General features: G+C 47.4%; 1 protein-coding gene across 1 annotated transcript in view; it reads right to left on the bottom strand.

Moving 5' to 3' along the window:
- Window positions 1-25951, bottom strand: part of SUPT16H (SPT16 homolog, facilitates chromatin remodeling subunit) — a 3088153-nt gene that overhangs the window by 1913456 nt on the left and 1148746 nt on the right. Inside the window, exon 8 of the mRNA XM_044058195.1 lies at window positions 434-507. Within this exon, the coding sequence (XP_043914130.1) occupies window positions 434-507 (74 nt within the window). The remainder of the gene's footprint in view (window positions 1-433; window positions 508-25951) is intronic.

Below are 25951 nucleotides of genomic sequence, written 5' to 3'. Positions count from 1 at the left end.
TATTCTCAACATATGACCCATTATAATGCTTATGTAATTGGTTTACTATCCCAAAGGCCAGTCTTAAAACCCATAATCCTGACGCATCAAAAAAAACAAAATGCTGAAGACTGTCTAAAGACCTCAAATACCAAATCTTCCTACAACTGTGAACCCAGGAATGAGTCTTAACATAGGTCCTGCAGGGAGCTGTAGCCTTCAAGATTTTGGACATTCAATATTATGACAACTGGATTATGGGCTTCAAAGACTGTGATAAACCCAGGTAATCACAACACCGATTTTCAAATTTACCTAAGCATTACATGGAATTTTTACTGGATCTTGTTAATGAAGTTATTCATAGAACTTCTGGGGGAAGATAAAGATGTGAATTCAGTACGAGTAGAAGATGCTTAAAACAGACAGCAAAACAACGTTCATGAACACGCACCTTTCTTCAGCTTGTATTGGTTTTTGCTGTTGATGACAAGAGAGCCTTCCCGAAACTCAATACCCATAGCAAACCTAAAATGGGCAAAAACATTTTGTTTATACAGTATTCTCAGCGTACTTCTACATTTTCACTGTACATTTACAATCTCTACCAAGAACAAGTAATAACCACATCAGTCAATAAATATGCCAAGGGAGCCCACCTCAAGTGGCTAACTGCTGGGACTTACTGGTCTGTTAATTTCGCCACAGACTCCTCCTTTTAGAAAGGATACATCTCTCATCTCCTCCTGCAACCCATCCAGAAGAGTAACTAGCCCCCATCCTATCAGTTACCATCATGTACAGAGTTGATACAGCCTGTAAGCGCAGTTAAACACATGGCCAACCAGAGGGGAATACCAGGATGGCAAGGATCATTTTACTAATGCTCAGCACCCCTACCTAAAACAGAACTGATGGAAAGAAAGATTTCGACCTCCAGGTAAATAGGGGGCAAAAGGCCAAATCGTGCAAGTTCAAAGGTTCAAGTCCTCTAATGACAACACACCAAAACAGACTAGACCTTGCAAACAGCTTTAACACATTGGAAACAGATTACCAGACAAAATACAATGACCAATCCTTCTCTTAACATGAAGACTTTCATTTGTTCATACGTTGATACAAAGCTATCTGCCCTAGGGCATCTATAAGCCTAGCCAGAATGTGTTTGGCTTTCGCCACCCTTTTAGATTAGTTGACTATGCCTCTGTATAGTAGGTCACAGAAGATGGCCCTTTTGAGGTTAGTTTACTGTGCCTCTGTCTAGTAGGGACACAGAAGAGATCCAAGGGGTAAACCTATGATCTCCCAACCACTCGTCAAGATTTCTCTTGAAGAGGGTCATTGAGGGACTCTGCCTAACATGGATTGGGATTTTGTTCCAGAGTGAGGGGAGCCTCTAGGATATGAATCTGTCCATCCAGCATGTCCTATTTATTTCTGTGCTGAGGTTCAAGTCCCTGGAGCATGTAGCTCTAAGGGATTTGGATTTCCTGGGGTGCAGCATGTCCATTAATTCTGGGTTGGACATGGCTTTATACGTCAGGCACAGATCGCCTCTGAGTAGGCGGTAAGCAACTATGTAGAGCTGGAGTTTCTTTAGCCTAACTGCGTAGGGCATCTGTACGAGTCCCTTGATCCTCTTGGTGAGGTACTTTTGGGGTCTTTCCAGTTGCTGCAGGTGTCTGGTAAGGGTACATCCCAAATGGGGCATGGTATTCAATTATGGGCCTGATGAGTAGAGGGGCATAATGACCTCTCTTGATCTATATGTGAACCCTTTCATGATAAGGTGGGCTATATGGAAGGTCTTTCTAACCACTTTGGCAACGTGATTGTCATAGGAGAGATTGCTATCTACTTGGGTCGCCAAATCCCTAATTACTTCTTCCGCATTTAATGGATTACCACCTATGTGGTAATTTGTGGGCACTTTATTCCCAAAGGGGATGACTATGCACTTTTTGGCATTTAGCTTTAGGATATGGCTCTGGCACCAGTTATCAGTCAGAGACCTTTTTGGAGGATGCTTGTGTCAGTCGGGGAGTCGATTATGGCACCCAGTTTGCAGTCATCTGCAAACTTGGTCAGCCATAGTCCTCCCATGTTAGCCTGTACCTCAGAGAAATATATACCGAACAAGAGACTGAGCCTTGTGGGACACCACTTGTAACTGGTTTAGAGTCTGACATGGCACCTGCAATTCTGACAATGTGGGTTCTATCCCCTGAGCCATGATATTTAAGCTGGTGAGCTTATTTATGATGCCCGAGTGGGGTATTGTGCCGAAGGCTTTTGCGAGGTCCAGGTAGGCTGTGTGGACTACCTTCCCTTCATCTATGGCCTTGGTGACTGTTTCAAAGAAGTCGACAAGGTTCAAGAGGCAAGATCTGCCCTTAAAGCCTAATTGGGTAGAATCCAGTGTTTGGAGGCTCCCAACGTCTTTGCTTACGAGTTTCATGATAAGCTCCACAGCTTTGCAGAGCAGGCTAGTCAGGCTTATAGGGCGACAGTTTCCGGGGTCCATTGTGGCACCACCTTTGTGGAGTGGGACCACTGTTGCTGTACGTCATTCCTTGGGTATATATCCTGTAGTAAGGCTGAGATTGAACAGTGACTTTATGTGAGGGTTCAGTTCTTCTTGGAGTTCGTGTAAGACGCAGCCCGGGACACCGTCCAGTCCCACTGATGCTGTGTTTTTTGCTTTGGAGAGGGCAGCTCTCACCTGTACAACTGTGATGTCAGGGAGGCTACACTCTGTTGGGATAGACATTTGTCCTTTTTTTTTTTTGGGGGGGGGGGGGGGGGAGTTTGCACTGAACCTGTCTGCCAGGATGTTGGCAATGTCTGTGTTCAGTGTATTTTTTGTCATTCTGAACAGAGCATATCTGGGAGTTGCCACACAGGTTCCTGACATAACTAAAGAAGACCATGTGATTATATTTAGCATCTTGAGAAATTTTTTTTTCGAAGCTGGCCTTAGCTGATTTCATGAGGGATCGTAGTTTCTTGCTAGTACTGATCAGAGATGCCTTCCCTTTTTGGGATTTTGCTCCATCATGTAGTAGCTTCCTCCTTCTGTTGTATAGCTTATTTATGGCTGGGGTCCACCAGACAGGTCTCCTGCCTTTGGAGGAATGAGTCTTGGTTTTATTTGGTATAGCATGATCCATGCATTCCTGTAGGTGTCCATATAAATTGTTTGCAGAGAATTCTGCGGTTTGGCCCATATTTTTCACTGGCCCAGGGGCTTTGAAGGATTCCACCTCGGTTTTGAGAAGTGGAAAGTTTGCTTTTGAGAAGTTCTTCACCGTGGCTTCCTTGGCTTGGGGGGGGGGGGGGGGGAGATATGGCTGTCCAGTGAGATTAATTTATGGTCAGATCTTACCAATGAGGGGTATACCTCTGGTATGAAACAGAGTCCCCATGTTGGTGATGATCAGATCCAATATGTTTTCCCCGTCTTGTGGGAGTGGTGACCGGTTGTTCCATAGCATTTGAGTTTATAAATTCTAGGAACCGTTGGGCGAGGGTGTTGGGGCTTGAGTAGTGCTCCCAGTCCATGTTTGGGTAGTTGAAGTCACCCAATATAATGGTGTTTGAAGAGACCTTCATATTCCAGTGTTCTCAGGAAAGCAGAGTGGGGTTCCTGAGTTTGGGAGGGTGGTCTGTAGCAGGCTACAAACTGAAAGGCAGTTTTGCCCACTGTTAGTTGTCCTTGGATGGTCTCGGATGCTTCATGCAGTGCCACTAACCTGGAGGTGTGGGTATTTTTGATTAATATGGATACCCCCCCCCTCCTTTTGTGGTTCGGTCCAAGTTTTGGGGCCGAAAAGCATGGTATGAGGTATAACCTGGTAGTGCTGGGGTGCTTTCGGGAGCCTTGAACCAGGTTTCTGTTACTGCACAGATATCGATATTCTCCATACTGAGGAGAGCCTCGAGTACGTTCATCTTGAGGTTTAGACTTCTGGCGTTTAGCAGCATTACCCATAGTTTCTTTTTCTTTGTGTTGTCTATGGAGGTGGGTTTGTCTTTTGAGCCTTGCTTAAAAAAGGCACTATGGGGGTGGCAAGAGCCTTAGCCAGTACTCGAAAGCCCAGGGGTGACAGGTGCAAGCCATCCCTAGTGAAGCAACGCGGCTTGTCGAGCATGTCATCCCAGGTAACAGACTGGATCCCCTTTGAATGACACCAATACTTTAGCCAATTGTTAAAATTGATCATTTTGTCTTTATACTGTGGCATCATTCTTGTTGAGGGTAAGATGCTACTCACGGTCAGGGTCATACCGGCCTGGGCTACATGATCAGAGAGCTCCTCTGTCTCTCCATATAGTCCAGGGAGGTACGTCTCAGGTCATTCACACCAGCATGGACAATGACGGAGTCATATTTGTACTTGCTTTGGAGTGACCTGAGTGCTTGTATTATGTGGCGGATCCTGGCACCAGACAGGCAGCTTATAGTGACCTTCCCCTTGTTCAGCCTGGTGAGTGGGACATCAGTGTGTGACAATAGAGTCACCTATTACAAGTGTATTAGGTGTGTTGTTTAGCCTTAAGGGCTGTGACTGTGTGGCACACTGACTTTGTGAACTATGTGATACGTGGGTATTGTTGTGGGGTAGCGGTTGTTTGGATGTCTGCTTTGAAGGTCTTTGGTGCTTGGGCAGATTTTTATTTAGAGCCTCCGAGTATGTTTTTGTGTTTATGTGTTTGGTTTTCTGTTGCGATAGGTCTATGTGAGACTGGATTTGTGGTGTGTGTGGTTACCTTCACCTCCTGACTGACTGCGCCAGTATTGGGTTGAGAGAGCTCAGCCTCCAGTTTGGCTATGTAGTTGCATCTCTGACATATTTGAGCTTGTTGGGAGGAAGACAGGGTGGTCTGTGTACATAAGGCAGTTGTAATATTGTCTCAAGATTCCCAGATTCATCAGCTGGACTGGAGAGTAAACCAGTAACTGACTTTTGGACATTCCAGAATAGTATAAGGAATTAGAAGTTATGTACTCACCATAACGTTCCATCTGAGTAGGTGTATTCATTTGTCTGCAACCTGTGGGTTATGGATCCGATATCGGATCCGAACCGCATAGTTTACCAGCTATGGATCCAAGCTCTCAGCTCCTCCCCTCACCCATAATACCCTGCTCTACCCTCATGACCTCAGATCGAGTTTGCCAACAGCAAGAACACCCTGAAAAGGGTAACACAATATGCAGGAAACTGAAAGGCCAGGGGGATAGGAGGGCGGGATGGTTGCAGACAAATGAATACACCTACTCAGATGGAATGTTATGGTGAGTACATAACTTCTAAATCTGAAGTAGGAGATTCATTTGTCTGCAACCTGTGGGACAGAGCCCCCAGCTACCTGAATCTTGGGCGGCCATCATGGAAGGATATTCCGGAGCACCGCGGAGCCAAAGGATGCTCTACCCCTAGATGCAAGATCCAACTTGTAGTGGGAAATAAAAGTATGAGATGAAGCCCACATGGCTGCTGCACAAATATCATCTAGAGGAATCCTAGCCTTAAAGGCTGCCGAGGTAGATACTGACCGGGTTGAATGGGCGTGTACACCCTGCGGTGCGGGCCTTCCTGAAGCTTGATAAGCCAATAAGATACACTGTGAAATCCAGCGAGACAGAGATACTTTAGAAATTGGCTTGCCCAAATTAAATTTAGCAAAGGAAATGAACAGCTGGTCGGATTGCCTATGACCAGCCGTTCTGTTTAAATAAAATCTAAGTTGCCTGTGAACATCTAAGGAGTGAAGCTTGTATTCACCTTTGTTTTCATATTTAGGGAAGAAAACAGGGAGGTTAATGGATTGGTTAATGTTTGCTTCAGAAGCTACTTTAGGAAGAAAGGATGGGTTGGTCCTGAGGTAAACATGGTCCGGATGAAAGACCAAGTAAGGAGGTTTAGCTGATAATGCTTGGAGCTCTGAAACTCTCTTGGCCGATGTAATGGCTACTAAAAAAGCCGTCTTGAAAGACAAGAATTTGAGATCCACCGTAGCCGCTGGTTCGAAGGGGGGGGGGGTGGTCAAGGCCTGGAGAACTAAGGAAAGGTCCCAGGGAGGAACCGCTTGTTTTACAGGGGGCCTGAGAAGTAAAGTACCTTTAAGGAAAATTTTACACAACTTGGCTGACATGAGTGGACTAGAGTCATGACCAATGTGATAATGTGAAATTGCCGCCAGTTGTACTTTGACTGTGGAACTGCTGGCACCATCGTTAAAAAGAGTGGTTAAGAAATCAAGCACTAACGGGAGAGGAACCGTGAAGGGATTCAGGCCTTGCCGCTCCGCCCACAAAGAAAACCGTTTCCACTTGCTGCTGTAGACTTTCCTAGTGGATGGTTTATGAGCTGCCACCAGGATCGCCTTAACAGGGGACGAAATACCGGGAAGTCCTGATCAAGAGTGGAACTGGAGCAGCCAAGCGGTCAGCTTCAGGTTGTCCAGGTTCGGAGGAGATATGCAGGATGGATGAGATATCAGATCCGGAATTGGATCTAGAATCCAAGGAGGATTCACCGAGTGAGACCTTAGGAAGGGGAACCAGATCTGTCGAGGCCAAAACGGAGCAATGAGAATCATTCTGCAACCCACCCGAGAGGCTTTCTGAAGAACTTGGAGCAGAGGCAAGGGTGGATAAGCATACAGAAGACCGGGTGGCCAAGCATGCACCAGAGCGTCTCTTGGAGAACCTCCTGGAGGAGGTATCAGAGCGAAAAAACTGTCGCACTTGGTGTTTGAGGGAGAGGCAAAAAGATCGCATGAAGGAGTTCCCCACCGTGCGAATATGCGTTCCGCTACTTGAGAATTGAGAGACCACTCGTAAGGAGTCAGAATGGTGCGACTGAGCTTGTCCGCCAGGATGTTGGACCGACCCGGAATGTGCGTTGCTATTAGAAAGCGGTTGGTGGAGATTGCCCATTCCCAAACTCTCATGGCTTCTCGACAAAGAGGGTAAGACCTCGTTCCCCCTTGCTTGTTGATGTACCAGACCACTGACATGTTGTCCGATTGAATCGCAATTGTTCCCAAGGGAAGAAAGTCCTGAAGTGCTAGCAACGCTAAGAGCACTGCTCTCATCTCTAGAACGTTGATATGCAGTAAGGTCTCTGAATCGTTCCACGTGCCTTGGACGGTCCGGCCCACAAAATGCCCCCCCCACCCGAGGCGGGAGGCGTCCGTGGTCACCGTGGCGAGAGGGGGAGAAGCACAAAATGGGCGGCCTCCGTGGAGATCTGGGGAGTGAAGCCACCACAGGAGGGACCGCTTGCAAGCCTTGCTGATCGCAATGGGATGATGCATAGGGAGAGCAAGGTAAGACCATTGTACTAAGAGTCCACTGGAGAATGCGCATATTGAGCCTGGCAAGAGGAAGAAGTGCTATAGCAGATGCCATGGACCCTAGAGCCCTCAGGACCAACTCCGCCGGAACAGAACTTGAGTGGAGAATGGCCCGCACCTGGAGCTGCAGATTTTGAACTCTGTCTGCAGTGAGGAAGGCTTTTAAACTCCTTGTGTCTAACCTGGCCCCTATAAAATCTAAGAGCTGTGTGGGCGCCAGGTTGGATTTCTTTGTATTCATTGTAATGCCCAGAATGGGAGCAAGATGGAGAAAGGAGATTCGCGCCAATAGTAGTAGATGCCTTGTTGGGGCGGTAAGGAGCCAGTCGTCCAGGTAGGGGAAGACCTGCACCCCCTGAAGCCTCAGGTGGGCCGCTACCACTGCTAATACTTTGGTGAACACCCTGGGGGCTGTGGTGAGACCAAAGGGAAGGACCCGGAACTGGTAGTGACTGGCTCCCAGCCGGAAGCGGAGGAACCTCCTGGAGCGCCTGTCCATCAGGATGTGGTAGTACGCATCTTTGAGGTCTATAGAACACATCCAGTGATTTTCTCCCAGAAGAGGGAGAATAGATTGCAGAGTGACCATTCGAAACTTTTCCTTGGGGAATGCCAGGTTCAAGAGAGAAAGGTCTAAAATTGGTCTTGGATCCCCCGTCTTTTTTGGCGCTAAAAAGAACCTGGAGTAGAATCCTGATCCGATCTGGTCTGGGGGGACGGACTGGATGGCTCTTTTCTTTAGCAGATGGCCAATTTCTGCCAAAGCGGCCTCCCGTTGACCGGGTGGAACGTCTGGGAGGGACTTCAACTTTGGTAAGTGACGAAAAGGGATACGGTATCCTCTGGATATGATCTGGAGAACCCAGCGGTCTGATGTTATGGACTCCCATGCCGCTAGGTGCTCCGAAAAACGTCCCCCGAATGCCTCCAGAGTGGAGCAGCCGGGCAACCCCTCAGGGTTGCTGCGCGGGCCGTTCAGAGAAGGGTTCTCTGGACCCGAAGTTCCTAGGAGCCCCTCTGCCTCTAGGGCGGCGTCCTCCCTGTCCTCCTCTGCCACGGAAGGACTGGTTGTCCGGAGCAGGCTGGGATTGCTGCGACTTCCGGAACCACATCTTCTTCTGACCCTTTGGGTTCCTAGAATAGCGCCTCTGGGGTGCAGAAAAGCGGATTCCGACGGCAGACAGCGTCTTCCCGTCCTTCTCGCTCTGGGTCAAAGTGTCGCGAATGGTTTTGCCAAAGAGGGCAGAACCATCAAAGGGGGCGTTCGCAAATGACGCTTTGAATGGCTCAGAGAAATCGCAATGACGGAGCCAGGCCTGACGTCTAGTGACTAGACCTGCCCCTGCGGCTCTAGCGGCGCCTTCCGTAGCATGGGAGAGTAGCCGCATAGAGGTATTGGTAACTGATCTAAGAGTGGCCATGCGGGTGGAGTGCAGCACTTTGTCCTCCTCCGACATGGACTCTGGGGGAGATGCAGCGTATTCTTTAATGAGATCTCGCTGCATCCTAATAACGTGTGCCAGGTAGTTCAGCGCCCTTACCGAGAAGGTCGCTGAACTAAACATCCGCTTCCCCAAGCGGTCCATCATCCGAGACACCTTGCTCGGGGGATGGACTGAGGGACTCTCCTGAGCAAGTTCCCACTTGGTGACCGCCGCCGTCAACATGGCATCTACCGGAGGCCCCTTACTCAAATGGGCACGGTCAGACGGTGGGCTGAGGATCCTGTCGGGCCTCTTCGGGATTGGCTCCACGGTGTCCGGTTCCTTCCACGCCCTGGTGGTAATGAGGTCCACCAGGGGGTCGGCAGGAGGGGACACCCAAGAGGTAGACGGGCCCACTTCAAATGCCTCCAAGAACACGGACTCTTCAGAGGAAGACTTGGGGGCAGACCACCCCCCCCTTATACGGAGCATTTCCATGATGTCTCCAAATGAGACGTCCTCGGGGGGTGACCGTGGGGAGCCTTCCCCTTCCTCCAAATCCGTGTCTTCCGTGAGACACTCGGGGGAGTCAATGTGCCTCCTTTTGCACGTATGCTTGCGAGGAACATCCTCTGGGGGGCTGTCAGAGGACTCCTCGCAAGCAGCAACCTGTTCCAGGGGAACGGCTTGGGGCACAGAAGCGGGCTGTCCCAAGGGCCGGATGGTGGAAGCCTGACCCAGTGCAGAGGAGCGGGATGGAGCGAAACAAGTGCCGGGGTCCGGAGACCCTCAACAGGGCCCTCTCCACTAAAAGCCGAAGGGAGCCGACCTCGACCAAAGGATCCGACAATCGGCTCCCCTCGATCGAAGAGTGGATCAGAGCGGCGCCCGGCTCGGATCCGAAGGACAGTGCGCTCCGACACAGGCGGCGCCGGCGAGCACTGATCCCCGGATCCGGCTCGGATCCAGGCTCGAAGGTCGGATCCGATGCACTCGAGGGCAGGGTCGGATCCAAAGTACCAAGTACTATCGGCCGACCCACCCCGGCTCCGAAGCTGCTCGGCTCCAACTGCTCCGAACCCGGGTAGCGGGTCGGAGAAGGAGCAATCGGCTTGAAAAAGGGGGTCGAGCTCCCCCCCATAGGGGGGGGGGGGGAGGCAAGAGCACTCCCATCTGCATCTGGGCCTGGATGAACCTTCTCATCATCCGGTCCAGATCAGCATCCGATAGGCTGTACGTAGATCTCGACGAGGCTACCGAGGTAGGCCTTGAGTGCCTCCTCGATAGCCTCGACGGAGATCGGGTCTCCTCCTCCTCAGGTCCCGGTGAAAAACACACTGGAGACCGGAGCCGAGGAGGAGATCCAGCCGACAATGGAGCCGGGGGAGAAGCCCGCTTGGCTGGCGGGGCCGAAACAGAGGTCTCGGCCCGCCGCTTATGGTGCCTCTCCCTCCGGTCCCTTTTTCTAGCGTCCCCTCTCCTCCGAACCAGAAGCGGGAGGTTGAGTCCCAGGAGGAGGAGGGGGAGCCGGAGAGGGAATAACCATGGGGACAGTTACCCCCGAAGGAGCGGAGGTCGGAGCAGAGTCCGGCGGTAAAAGGCCCGCCAAAACAAGCTTGGACCTCCGCTCCTTCAATGCCCTGGGGTTGAACCCTGCACAAATGGAACATCCAGATGTGAGGTGTTCAACCCCCAGGCATCTAACACACCGAGTGTGGCCCTCAGCTGGGGAAAGCTTATGGCCACACTCGGAGCACTTAGAAAAAATAGCCTTGGGCTGCTCAGACATCCCAAGCTAACAAACAGTTACTAACTAAGGTAAGTAACTAAAAAAAACAAAATCACTCACAGGCCCAACACACACACTACGCTACCAGCGAGGGGAGGGATATAAATTTAGATTAAACTCTAAAAAAAAGTAACAATACACAAAGGGAAACCTACACTTTCATACAAATAAACCAAAAAATTATTTAAATTTTACAATTTAAATGCTGAAAACTATCACTTAGCTGGAGAGCTGGAAAAGCAATCTGGTCACCATGCGCAGCAAACGAGATCTGAGGTCATGAGGGTAGAGCAGGGTATTATGGGTGAGGGGAGGAGCTGAGAGCTTGGATCCATAGCTGGTAAACCATGCCGGTTCGGATCCGATATCGGATCCATAACCCACAGGTTGCAGACAAATGAATCTCCTACTTCAGATCTACTTTATGACTGACCAAAAAGGACCAACAGGGATCCAAGTACTTAAAGGGAGTATAAGAGTGTAGTGCTTTAGTTTATTAGTGCTTACTTATACGAGCAACTGCAGGGCTTTAGAATGAAAACAGAGTGCTTACTTTGAGATTTAGAACAGTTCTAAATTTGTCTTACTAAGTCTCATATGTACCCTCTGAGAATAGTGCTACATTTACTCATTTGCTGCTGTTAAATTCCTACTGGGTGTTAAATCCCCTTACAAAGGAAGCCCTGGAAAACAACTCCACATGATAAAATACTACAGAAAATTTGCAGGTAGAAGTTTACAGCAATGACAGACATTTTTACATGGTCAGTTATAAGTACACAGATGGGCTTCATTACACAATGTAAAAGCAGAACAAAAATACTACTGAAACAAGACACTAACAGCAAATAAATTCAAACATTCGATAACTGCCAACAGACAGACAAATCTTGCATACATAGTTTTAAAAACAAAAGTTTAGTGACGAAAAACACTTGAAATCAGTATTACACTGCTCAGCTTCAGCACACACAATATAAAAATAGTACTGCAGCAGAAAAGTACAGCTTTGTATCCTTACCATAAATGTAAATGTTGGGAGTGTATTCACTGTTGCAGTCCTAACTTATGGGATTTCCTGCTTCAGAAGCCCTTGGTCAGCCTATCAAGAGTAAAACACTTCCTCCTCCCTGAATTAGCAGATGCCCAACCCTGACGTCAGGACAGTTGGGTATAAAGGGAGCCAGCAGACACCATGACATCAATTTTTTCTTGCCCATGGAAGATAGGATCACCATAAATCAACCTTAAGCAGAGGACCAGATTAGAGGAAAGAGGCCTGTACGGCATCCCTGCAGAGGGCACCCTGAATGAGGACACAGAAAAAGAAGTTACGGCTTACCATAACGCTCCATCTGTGTTGTCCATCTTCACTAATTCTTGACCTTGGGCTCAGACACTGCAGTTCAGCTCGTGCCTTCCAAACTCTCGAGCTAAACTCTACCCATAATGCTCCTCAAAATTCCCTCAGATAGTTTCCCTAAATTAGTGACAAACAAATAGTAAATTGCAATAAAGAAAGACTATATCTGTGTCCCTATTATGAAGCTAGTCTCAAAAAGAAATTCTATCCACCAAGTCTCGGGGGGGGGGGGGGGGTTCAAGGATTAGTGAAGATAGACACATGGAACGTTATGGTAAGACAACAACTTTATCTGATGTTGCCAATCTACACATAATCCTTGACTGTGGGACAGAGTCCCTAGCTACTGGAATCTTAGGTGGTCTCACGGAAGAATAACCCTAAGCACCATCAAACCGAATGATGCACGTCCCCTACAGATCTAGACGAATTTGTAATTCGTGATAAAAGTGAGAAGACCATGTGGCTGCTGCACATCATCCAAAGAAGCTCTGGCATGAAAAACTGAAGAAGCTGCTACTTCTCTAGTTGAGAGGACTTTCATAGGGCATGGATGGTGAAGTCCCTTAGAATGATAAACATGATGCAATCTGAGCCATTTAGATAAGGTAGACTTGGAAACTGAGTCACCCAAGGAAAATGAGGAAACGGCAACAAAATAGTTGGCCAGATTTTCTGGCATCCTTTGTTCTATGAAGATAATAGTCTATAAACATCTAATAAATGCAAACAATATTCTCTCTTTCTAAAGAAATTAGGGGAAAAGACTAGTAGGTGCAATGTTTAATACTGGATTCCGAAACTACCTTTGGCAAGGACAGACTGATTAGTCCTGAAGGATACCCTGTCTTTGTGAAATATTATGTAGGCCGATTTGCAAGACCAAAGCTTGAATTTCAGATGCTGCTCTTGTAGAAGTGATACCTACTAGAAATAAAATTCCTGACTTGGAAAACTAGTCATACGTAGAGGACAGCTCAAAAAGGAAGACCGTAAGATTGCAGAAATGGGAGTAAATCCCATGGAGCAATGGGCTTTTTAAAAGGATGTCTTAGAATTAGGATTCCCTTCAAAAAGGCTTTACAAAGTTTGTGATACAAGTAAAGAACCATCAAAACCAGTAAGGAAATTAGATATCATGGCTAGATGGACCCAAATGCCAGAGGCTGAGGAACCAGTCTGATGAAGATCAGCCAGAAGTAGTCATAAATTAGGTACGGGGACTACATAAGGATCAGTTCCCTAATAGGTTTGTGATGGGCCAAAATGATTTAACGGACGGGAGAGGAAAGGGAAGAGTGCCTGGCAATCTTGAGAACAGGAGGAGCCATGCAGTGAGCTTGAGATGTTGGAGATTCGGATGAATCATCCCTTCTGGATGGGATGAGATGATAGATTCAGAGCTGGGTCCAGGATCCTAGGTTTCTGAAGTAGGAGGCGCCAAATGAAAGGAAATCAAAAACATGTCAAGGCCAGAACAGGGCAATGCGGATTGTGTTCGACCTCTTGGCTTTCTTTAGATACAGAGATATCAGGGGAGTTGGGGGAAAGGCACACAGGAGACCAAGGGGCCAATCATGGAGAATAACGTCTCAGTGACCCCCCCCCCCCCCCAGAGGGGGATCAAGTCAAAGTAACTGCTGCTGCACTTTTTCAGTGGAGATGCAAACAGGTTGTAGCAAGGTTGGCCCCAGTGATGGAAAATAGTTTCTGCCACCACAGGATTGACAGACCACTCGTGAGGCATCAGGATGGCTCTGCTCAGCTTGTCTATCACGTTGGTGCCCCCCGGAATATGCACTGCCGGGAGAAAGTGGTTGGAAGAAATCGTCCACTGCCAAACTCTGAGGACTTCGACAAAGTGGGTAAGACTTGGTTCCTCTGTTTGTTGATGTACCAGACAAGAGAAGCTGTTCATCTGTTTTGCCACTGCTCCTAAAGGAAGGACATCTTGAAATGCTTGCAGAGCTAACAGCTCTACCCTCATCTCTAGAACACTAAGGTGCAAATTGGCCTTCAGTTGGGACCAAGTGCCTTGGCCTGTCCCTCCCAGATAATGCCCCACACCACCCTATCTAGGAAGCATCCATGTCACTACAGCTTGAGGCTGTGGAAGGATGAAAGGATGGCCTGAAAAGATCTTGTTTGAATGAAGCCACCATGACAGGTCTTGCTTGCAGTGATTGGTAATCAAGATGTGATGCAACACTGGCTGATTCATTAATGACCATTAGGAGGCCAGAAGCCACTAAAGAATTCGTATGTGATAAATGGCCAAGGGAACTAGACTAATTGAGGCTGCCACTGAGCCTAGTACCTCTGCGATGAGTCTGGCGGAAACACTTCTGTTCTGAATATGGTTTACTTGTGGTCTAATCTTCTGAAGCCTTTCTGCTGGGAGTGAAACAATTCCTTAACGAACTAAAAGAGGTGCACTAAATTGCAGCTGTTGTGGAGGCTGCAGATTTGACTTTATAATTTATTGAAAGATGCAGGGTGTAATTCCTTGCCCACTCTAGTTGGATGCTGATGTAGTGGTAAGGAGGCAGTCAGTGGTAAGGAAAAACACGAAATCCTCAGTCGGAGATCAGCTGCTGCCACTGCCATGCATTTGGTAAATGCCCTGGGGGCTGTGGTGAGACCAAAGGGCAGTGTTCTGAACTGGAAAGACTGGTTCAGAAAGAAGCATAATGATCTCCTGGAGCATATGTCCATTTTACATGGTAATAAGCATCCTGAAGATATATACAGCACATCCAATCATCTTTTTCCAAAAAAATGTAAGTATTGACTGTACAGAGACCATTCGGAATTTGGTTTGCTGAACTGACTTGAACTGGCTGAGATCCAAAATGGGTCTCCAAGTCCCCTGTCTTTTTAAGCACTAAAGAATCTGGAGTAAAAATCAGATCCTCCCTGGTCTGGTGGGACGTTTTGGATGACTCTGAGCAATTTTTGGATTTCTATGACTGCTGCTTCCCTGCAACTGGGTGAAATGCCAGGAGTTCTTTTGTGTTTTTGGGAGTGAGGAAAGGGGAATAATGTAACCTCTGGAAATTATTCCCGGCACCCATTTGTCTGATGTTATCTGGTGCAGGAATAATCGTCCCCACCTGCCTCCAGAGAAAGGTAATCGGGCCTCCGTTCAGGAGTGCTGAGTTACCAGAGAAAGAATCCCTGGACACCTGGTACTACGTCCCACCTCTGCCTCTAGGATGGCGTCTTCCATTGTTGCTTCCCCCTCTGGCCCAGGTAGGGGGTCCTTGCGGCGAGATTCCTGGAAAGGCCCTTGGAGACTTTTTGAACCACAGCTTCCCACTTCTCTGGTTCCCGGAGTAGGGACGTTGAGTAGTGAAGAAGTGTGCGCCCAAGGCGGAGAGTGCCTTCCCAACTTACTCGCATCTAGCCAGTGTGTCTTACTCTGCGTCCAAAAAGGGATGTTCTGTCAAATGGGGCACTGACAAAGATTCAAATGCCTCCATAAAGTTACACAGGCACATCCAGGCATGTCTCCTAATGGCTATGCCTAAACCCGCTGTTTGTCGTCCCGTCGGCTACATGGGCCATTAGCCTCATGGACGAGTTAGAAATTGGTTTGATGGTAGAAAGTTAACAGGCAACTGTCTCTTATCCCCTCAGCTACTGCTCCTGCAAGAGAATCTGACAGCTCCTTGATCAAATCTCTCAGGAGCCTGGTGAAGAGTACCATGTAGCTAAAAGATCTGAGAGTAAAGGTCTTTGAAGCGTTTCCCATACCTATCAATAATCCTAGACTATAAGAGAATAAATAGTGGGGCTTTTTTCTGCATGTTCCCTCTGTGGCTGCTGCTATCACCATGACAGCTATGGGGATTCCCTTAGCCCAATACTGCTCTTCCTTAGGGGCAGAAAAGATCCAGTCAGGCATCTCAGGCATTGGATCAATGGAGTCGGGAATCTTCCAGGCCCACTGTGCAATCAGTTTAAACAGCTCATAAACAGAGAGAGATCCAAGAGGTAGAAGGTTGAGCACAAAAAGCTTCCAGGTATACAGACTCCTCAGAGGAAGGCTAATGGGAAGATCAGTCAACTCCTCTGTTTCAGGATCTCCAGGATATCCCTAAAGGAATCAACAGGGGGTGGACCTGGGGGAACCTTCCCCCTCATCAAAATCAGTATCCTCCATGAAGGACTCCTCCGGGGTATCCAATTGCTTCCTGTTGCACTTTTTGTTCGCATGTACTTCCTTGGAGGGATGTTCCAGAGAAGTATCCGAAGAGGGAACCAGTAAAGTGGGCATTTCCTGGGGCTTTTGTGCCCCCTGTTCCATGGATGAGGCTGATGGTAGCTCTGGTCAAGGGGATTCAGATATTTGGCCCGACAGGGATGGCAAGGACCTGGGAGTCCACAATGGAGGGATGGAAGCGCAGAACCGAAAAATACTCCTTAAGAATAATGGTCCCACCTCGCCCGAAGAGGCAACCCCCGAAACAGAAGCCTGGGTCGAGGTAAAAAAAAGTCAAAGAACCAAGGGGCATGGACAGGTCCAATAAAATTGAAGTCCAACCTTGCCCCTCGGAACCAGCAACAAATTCTTGACCCCAGGAGACCTCCAGTCAAAAAACTAAAACGGAGGAGCTCAAGGCAAAGAGCAGCTGTGTAAAATCTTAACATAACTATAGATGTCCTTCTCTTCCACGTTGCAATACTCAGTGCAAGATTCTCAATCTCAGGCAACCCGAATGTCAGCTCCTTTGCAAAAGCTTAAGCCTGGTTTGTTTTTGGTGTGTAGGACATCACACACAGGGCCATAAACCAGAAGCCTTAAAATGTGACGTCTGCACACAGACCTCAGAACTGCCCAGTCGGTCAGTGGACTAGGTGGAGCCAAATGATGCTATCCAGACAGGTAAAATGCCATAGATTCCCAGGGAGACCATAGACTAGGTGGCGCCCTAGGGAGACCCACAGGCAGGTGAAAGGAATGCAGGGGGATAGTGGGAGGGAAGGAATACTGCAACATGGAAGAGAAGGACATCTAAGGTTATGGTAAGATTTTACACAACTATTCTATACCCTTTCTATTCCCATGTTGCAGTATTGTTAGTGTGAGAGAGTACCACAACTTATGAAGGAAGGGCGGAGGCAAAGGTAGATGATTCCAGAAACCCCTGCAAGATTGCCCTAGCAAAACCTACTCTGGCTCTCGAGATATGGTCCAGTTTGTAGTGTCTGGTAAAGATGTGTACAGTGGACCAGATGTCTGCCTCCAGGAAGGAGGCTGTCCAGGCCTTTGAAGAAGGCTTTGGAGGATGCTACAGCCCTAACAGTGTAAGCGAAAATATCTAGCTACAATAAGGGCCCAATGACATATAGCTCTGGTGTTAAAGCACAAAAGCGACAGCGAAGGACATCGTGGTCTGGGCCTAAGCAAATGACGCAGTAAGAATTAAAGTCTCAGTGTGGTATTTGCTTTCCACAGGCAAGACTATTAACTTTTTCTGACATCAGTTAGTGCAAGAAAAAAGGATCCCCAATGGGGTCATTAGCTTTAGAAGACTTCAGCTTCAATTCGGAAGATGAAACTCTGGTAGCAGCCGACCGGCACTCTTGCAAACTGCTTCAGGCTCCTCGGCAAGAAAGACTGATGTAATGGCATCGGCTGCCTTACTTTACACTACTGACTATCTGACGTCAGTCCTGAAGTGACAGCAACCGACGCAGAAATACTAATACCTCTGGTATTTGTGCTGGCTGAGGGCTACCCTGGCAGAGATAACCCAAATGTGATGACTGCAGCAGTGAAACACAGAGTTGATTAGATTTCCTTACGGACTTGGTTTTATCCACATAAAATCCTAACTGTCTGTGCACATCTAGGGAATGGAGTATTCTCTCACTGTCATTGGTAAGAGAGCGAAAGGTGGGCAGGGGGATGCACTGATTTAATGACAGCTCACTAAGCACTTCAGGCATAAAAGGCGGCTTGGTGCACAGGATCGCTCTTGTCTTTGCGGAAGACAGAGTAGGAGGAACAGGCCATCAATGCTGGAGTGTTAGACATAGCATTTCCAGGTGAGGGCGGATGAGTGCTCCCTACCTTTGTGTGAGTAGGTGGGGTAACTTGTGGTGACTTCCCTTGGCGATGGATAGTATAAGGGGGGAACCAATGCTGCCTTGGCCAACTGGGATTCACCAGCAAAATTTTTGCATGTCCCTCCTGATCTTCAGAAGGACCTTTTGAATGAGGGGGAAGGGGGAAAAGGTAAATAAGCCTTCCCTTCCATGAAATGAAGGCGTCCACTCTCCAAGCTAGTGGGGAGTGTTTCTTGGTACAAAATTTCAGTTGTCTGTTCTGGGGAGGCAAACAAATCTATTTGAGGTGTGCCCCACTGGTGGACAATGTCTAGAAGAACTTCTCTGTTGAACATCCACTAGTGATGCGGAGAGCATCTTCCTGGTGGATCTCCCTGGATGGTATGTAAGCTGCCTGCACAGATAAGTTGTTTTGGGATGCTAGGTCCCAAATCTGGATTACCAGCCTGCAGGACTTGCCCCCTCCCCCTTGCTGATGTACCAAATGACTGTCTTGTTGTCTGCCATGGTTTGAAGAGGACCTGGCTGAAGGCCGGGAAGAAAGGTGTTCAGTGCCAAAAGGACTGCTGTCAGTTCTCTGACATTGTGTTTTTTCTGGAGGGGGGACTGCCAGCATTCTTGCACCTTGAGGCCCTTCACAGTAGCCCCCCAGCCCAGGTATGATGTATGTGTGCATGCACAGAGCTGGAGTAGGAAGGTGAATGGGAAGTCCTGGGTTCATTTGAACTTGTTGGATCCACCACCTTAACTCGGCCTTTAGGCAGGATAGGAAGGGAATCTGGAATTCTAGAGAGTGGTTGCATTGGAATCACAGGTCTTTTAGATACCATTGTACTTCTCATCTGTGCCCTGGCCTGATATGCAAGGCCATGGAGCAGATCATGGATCTCATTGGCAACCTCCAGACATTTGATTCGACAGTTTGGTTTTGTCAAGGGGCGGTCATGCCTGTTAAATTTGGTCGACTTCTTTGAGACAGTAACCAAGGCCACAGATGAGGGAAAGACGGTGTACACCGCCTACCTTGACTTGGCCAAGGCCTTCAATACTATTCGCCACACAGGTATAAGATAAACTCTCTCATCTAGGCATCAATCCATGTTACCAAATGGGTAGCAAACTGGCTTAGTGACAGAGCCAGCCTAGCCGAAATAGGAGCCACCTCAATTAGTAGACCTGTAACAAGCGGTGTACACCAGGGATCGGTCTTTGGGCCTCTGCTGTTTGGGATACAGTTCTCAGAGGTGCAGGTCAAATCTAGTGGGTTATGACTGACCAAGTTTTTAGATGACTGCAAGCTCGGTGCAGTCAATTCCCTAGTGATGTGGATATACTTCAAGAGGGTCTCACGTAAACAAATGACTGGTGCTAGAAACATGGCCTCAAACTGAATGCCAAAAAATGCATCATCCCTTTTGGAGAGAATGATGTCCCCACAAATTATCACATTGATAAGGCACTAAGCATGCAATCAGTCGTGAGGGACTTAGCAAAATGACTTTTGACCACCACATGCCTCCGTTGTACGGAAAGCTTTCTACATGGTCCACCTCATTAGTAAGATTATCTCATCCAGGGACAACGTGGTCATAACATCCCTGTATTCTTCCCTTATAAGATAGATTATTGAATACAATGCCCCTTTCAGCATGTACCTCACAAAGCACATGCAGCAGCTGGAGAGACCTCAGATTCCACACCCAGAGAATCCAGGGCCTCAAACATCTACACTACACAAATGGGCTAAGTCCTGTCCCTCTACTCAGTCTCCTACAGACTCCTGCGATTACCTCTGTCTGGCATACAAAATCTCAAACTGCTTTGATTGGACTGCTGCATATCTGCACATCAAGCTCCACTCGACTAACCCGTATGCAAGACCTCAACCTGGTAAGACATCAATAGGACAGATGCGTGTCCGAGAGACTACTCCTTTTGTGGAATAGACTCACTCTCCACGTAAAGTAGAGTACCTAATTAAACCTTAAGTGCAACCTGGATAACTGGAGAGGGAACAGAACACACACCCCTGGGATTCCACCTATGTCCCTGATAAACAGTGGTATAGGGTGCTGGCTTGCTGGAACATGGGCTAAATCCTTGGCTAGACTTAAGGGCCTCAAGGCCTAGTAACTTCCTATGATCCTATGGCTAATAATGACTGCCACCAGACCCAGAAGTCACAAAAATTGTCTTGCTGACGGTTGGTGGGCCTGGAGTAGATCCTGGAAGTGGCCTGTTAGAGAAAGTACTTCATCCTGATAAAGAAAAGTCTTCATGAGGTCTGTTCAGATACTGCAGCCCAGAAAAGTTTTGCCCTGATGTGATGTTAGGGATGATTTGGGGAGATAAAGGGGAACTCCACACCCTGTAGCAGAAACATGGAAAAGTGCACATTTTTTTTGAGTAACTTCTATTTCTGCAAGGATGAATATGCTGTTTAGGTAGGGGTAAGACCTGAATGTCCTTGGTTCTGTAGTAGGCTATGGCTGGAGCAAGGCATTTGATGAAGACCCTGGGTGCAGTGGACAAAACAGTGCAAGGCAGTAACTTGAAAGTGGGAAAAGGGCCCAGTGAAATGTAAGCACTTTCTGTGAGAGGGTTTTTTATAAGGATCTGGAAGTAGGCCTCCTTCAGGTCTACAGTGACCATGAATGCCTGTGCTGGCAATAGTGGAAGTAGGATTTGGAGGGATAGCATTCTGAAAGATGGGACTCTTAGGAAGAGATTTATAAAGGACAAATACAGGATAGGCCTCCATGGCCCATCCTTTTTTTGTACTAGAAAGAGCCTTGAGTAAAAGCCTTTTCCTTCTTGTCTTAGGACAGTAGATCTTGTACGATGTCTGAAATAAGGTGTAGTTGGTTTTTGGGTGGGAATGGAATCCCCTGAGAGGGGAGTCTCTCTTTCCCACAACTGGAAAGGCCACAGATAAACCTCACAAAGAATGACAGGCCTAAAGCAAATGCCCTATGCTAACAGACTAAAAAAACTCCAGCTACACTTGGTCGTATATCGCCTATTCAGAGACAATTTCTGCTTAACATACAAGGCCATGTCAAACCCTGAGCTGTTGGGCATGCTCCACTTAAAGAAATCCCAATCCATCAGAGCCACATGCTTCAGGGACCTAAACCTTGTTATCACAATGAACTAAACATGCTGGAGGGATAAGGTTCCTCACCCAGACACTCCCCATAGTCTGGAATAGACTGTCCATACAAGTCAAGCAGAACGCCTCCTTGGCCCTCTTCAAAAGGGAACATTGACGACCGGATGGGAGATGGGAAATTTACCCAGGGATCACGTCAGTCACCCTTCTAGGCAGGGGTCCAGGGAAGTAAACATTGTGGGGAGAAATAACCAGGGAATTGTTATGGCTAGGCTTGTACAGGCCCTAGGGCAGACAGCCTAGTACCAACCTACGAACCTGTAAGTATCCTTCTACTATTGACAGGATACAGTGATCTGAAGTGATTGTTCTCCAGAGGGGCAGGCAAAGGGGGAGACGGGCTGATGGAGAGATGGACAAGGCAGCAACACATTGTTGGTGCCATTTGTCATGAAAGGGTTGTCTGGAGGTGGGTAGAGAAGAGGCTGGTCTGGTAGAGGTCTACCTCCTGGTTCCTCTCCAATGCTTGGAAGAGGAAGAGGTTCTGACATAGGTGGTCTTAAGCTGGATAGTTTTGGTAGTATTTTTGGCACCTTCGGAAACCAGAAGGTGCTTAATGTCTTGAAGCTCCTTGCTTTACCTCCTGAAGATTCTTAAACAGTTCAGCAGACTGCTTCCCAAACAGAAAGTTGTGGTCTAGTGGGGCATCAAGAATTTTAGACTTGAAAACCTCAGGCAGGGGTTGAAGTTGAAGGCATGAATATCTGCGGAGCACTGAGGCAGGAGCAGATCTAGCAGAAGCCTCTGCTGCATCACAGCTGCATCTGAGTGTCTGGCCACCTAGGATGCCAGGGACAGGTTTGATGCTACCTCAGTCTTGTTAGGCGAGTAGGGTAGGGAGGACAGAAGTGTAGATGCTTGGGATACCAAGTCTAAGGCATACTAATCATAGGGGTTTGATAATTAATGGCTCTGAAGGCTATGGTGGAAGAGGTATAAACCTTCTTACCCAGCTTGTCCATGTATTTGCTGTCCTTGTCAGTGGGTAGAAGGGACGAGGATGAGATCAGTCTAGACTGCTTATCGGGGGCTACAGCAATATCTGCAGGATCTGCCAAGGGGAGCTTCACAAGAAATTTGTGATCATCAGGCACCTTGTAGAAATGGTCAGCTCTCTTAGGAGCAGGTGGCTGAGAATCAGGATTTTTAGAAGCTGAAGTAAATGCACCCAGGTATGCAGGTATAAACTGGGGGAATGGCAGATGGAGCAGGAGGAGTCAATTTGCAGTAGGTCAAAATATCTGCGTTTGTCATTTGCTAAGTATCCCATTTGAAATATTCTTTCACTTTAGTAATGGTCTCCTCAAAAGTGATGTCCTCATAAGAAGAGTCCCCTTCTATGGATTCTTCATCTGGGGAATAGTATTTTAGAGGAGAGGTCATCTGTCCTGAGTTGGAAACAGACTCATCAGATGAAGATATAATTTCTTGCTGCTCTTTATGGGAGTGGAAAGTGGGAGGATAGAAGTACCTGAGGCAGGTCTTGGGCTTAGCACTGGGATAGTGGATGGAGAAGAGGCTGAGGGCCTAAGAGCCATGAAGGCATGCATCAGAGACTGAGTGAAGGACTGCCAGTCAGAAGTCCCTCAGCAGAGGGTGTAAAATGCTTACTTTTTTCTTTTTAAAGGAGTAGATTTTGGAAAGGAAGAAGGCCTAGGTTCAGGGACCTGAGCTGAACCAGAGGTTTCAGATTCTTGGGTCCGAGACAGGCATCCGGTAGATCCTGGCTCCCCCTCGACTTTAGTCGAAACAGAAGTCAGAGTTATCTCCATGGATGTGCAGGCTGGTATTTCAGAAACAGCTACCTCAAAGGAGGGGGGGGGGTGATGAAGCAGACTGCTCTAGTGAATGTTCCTCAGCCCCTATATCAGTGGTTGGCGGGATGTCTGACAGGCAGAGAAAGCAGTCTGAGAAAACTTGGACGGCCAAACTCTGAATCCATCCTAAGCACTAATTTTTTTTTTTTTTTTTTTAAGTCTGTGGTTTCCCAAGTAAAGATTAATGACAGCCAGCTGGCTTCTAAGCATCTTAGGGACTAAGGATAGGCAAATGATGCAGATGGTATGGTTTTGTTCCTGGGCTACACAAAAAATGTAATAGTCATGGGAGTCTTCATGCAGAATTTGATGATCGCATTGGCATTTACCCCTCTTAGCAGACATTGGCTAGAAAGGAACAAGCAAACCAAGCTCAAGCAATAGTACCTGAAAGAATTCCCCAACGGGATACCTAGCTTTAGACATCTTAAGTAGAGGAGCAATGCAATTGATCTGACATTCAACTGCTGCAGAAAAGTTTGGAGGTCTGTGCGTCCAGATGTCACATTTAAGGTTCCTGATTTATGGCCCTGCGTGTGACGTCCCAAGCACAAACTGCAACCAGGCTTAAGCTTTTGTACAGGAGATGTTCAGGTCGCCAGAGGCAGTGAATCCTGCACCAAAAATACTGCAACATGGGAAAAGCACATTTCTGTTTCGGAGAAGAGACCCTTACTGGAACAGAGAAAGTCGGAGCAGGGTAAATTGGTCACAGGGGCTCCAAAGACAACTGGATTTGGAGGAGGAAGATGAAACTGTTAAGGAAGGAAAGGTTCCAGTGCCAATTTGGGTGGGAACCACAGATGAAGGTAAATCCCCTTGCAGTCAACAGCTGATCCACCAACTTCATAACGCCCGATTCAGATACTTTTCATGGCTCGAATGGAGGTCACTGAAGGAGACCTACGTGGTCTCTTTTCCAGGAATGAACTAGGTGGTTGGTCCAAAAAGGGATCGACCAAAGCAGAGTATTTTGTTCTTGGTATTGATACTAAAGTGGTCTGCTTCTGTACTGACAAAACGTCTGGTGCCGAGGCAGTAGTTATGCCTGAAGTAGTGGTAGGTGCAGTGTGTCTTGTCCATCAGTGCAGAGGTAACTGTCAACACTATAAGCATTTTGTATAACTTTTTAGGAAGTTCTGAAGAACTGCTTGAAATCGAATGGGAGTGTTTCTTCAGTTCAGAAGCTGTGGAAGAAAAGGATGACAAGCTGGCGTCAGTCTTAGACCCAGATATGGCCTCTTCCAAGTCCCTTTTAATAAACCCTTCAAATTTATTTCTCTGCTCAGTTACAGTCCTGATGGAAAAACCATGACAGATGGAGCAGTATTCCTGGAGGTGTACAATGCCTAGACAATAAACACACCACACATGCCCATCAGAACTGGGCATTTTCCTGTGGGAACAGCAAGGGTTCTCTTCTTTTTTTTTGGAAAGAGGAGAGAGAGAAGGGGTACCAGCTACGATAGCCAGAAAATAGCTAAACAGGTAAATGAAGAGTACCAGCAATGGTACGTAAATAAATCTACCTCACAGTAGAGGAAAAGGGGGGGGGATAAATAGCACACAAGAGCATAGAAAGAAAGTAAGAGGAGCAGGTAGAACAATTAAAGTATTTAAGAAGATAACTACCGCTAAAAACATTTCAGAGAAAAGAATCAACTTTGAATAACTGCCAAAGCTAGAGAAAAGTTGCAGCCGTCTGACACAGGAAGAGGCAAACAAAATCTGAGATTATTTAGACAGGAGCACTATGGGTAGAGTCTAGCTCAGAGGTCAATTTTTCTAGTACAAAGTTGAGATCCCAGAGAGCGGTGGGGCTGTCTCCTGGGAGGTCTGAAGTGCAGCACCCCCCTAAGGAACCATTTCATTAGGGGTGAAAGGGATAGAAGGAAGAGTAGGGATGTGGGTTGAAGTAGCAGAAGCATGCTTCTTTAATGGATGGGGATAGGCCTTTGTCCACCAAGAAAGCCAGAAACTCAAAAATGGCTGAAATACACTTTCAAATGGAGTTGAAGCTTTGTTGCCAACACCAAATAGAAAATCTTTCCCACTCAGAGTACATTGTCCTTAAATTCTATAGAATATTGAGCAGCTAACCACTCTGGGATCATTCACGCTATGGTTTTAAGGAATTACCCAGGTGGAGAGTGAGGCTCTGCAGATAGGGGTGCATTAGCTTTCTCTTTGCCTGAGGCAGCAGATCCACTCTGAGGACACTGCCAAGTTTTTCTTGGGTCAAACCCAGTAAAGAATAGTAGTGTAAAATCTTACCATAACCACAGATGTCCTCTTTCATTCTGCAGTATTCTTGGTGTGGGATTTCCCTCCTCAGACGACCCGTATTGTAGGCTCCTATACAAAAGCTTAAGCTTGACTGTTGCAGTTGCATGGGACACCCACGTAGGACTATAAACCAGGGACCTTAAATGTGACATCTGCACACAGACCTCAGAACCTGAAAGCCCAGCAGGACAGGTCTAAGTAAAGTAGCAAATGAGGTCAGCCATAGGATCATAGCAATTTGGTGGTTAAACTGATCATACTGTAAGAGTATAACCACCAGGAGACCCAAGACAGGTGAGTAATAAGTGAGAGAAAAGGATAGATCAGACCATAGACTAATCACTCTGGATATCCACATTCCACCTCCACCCCCAATCAAGGAAACCACTGTGAAAAACCTTTCAAAAGCAAACTTTGCATTACTTAAGACCGAGATGGAAAGGTTCACAGCCGCCATGCTAAAGGATAATGCTGTCCAAGCTGCTGAATCCCTTACAAAGGCACTCTATGAGCACCTGCAAGAATGCATGCATCATGCTATCCCAAGCAAAACCAAGACTCACTCATCCGAGAAAAGGAAACCAGTCTGGTGGACCCCTGCCATAAACAAGCTATACAATTAAAAGGAGAAAACTAGTGCAGAAGAGAGTAAAATCCCAAGAAGAAAAGACAGCCATG

The sequence above is a fragment of the Protopterus annectens genome, chromosome 16.part0, assembly GCF_019279795.1.
Source record: "Protopterus annectens isolate FY-2018-M chromosome 16.part0, PAN1.0, whole genome shotgun sequence".
NCBI lineage: Eukaryota > Metazoa > Chordata > Ceratodontiformes > Protopteridae > Protopterus > Protopterus annectens.
This window is presented reverse-complemented; position numbering and strand designations above follow the sequence as displayed.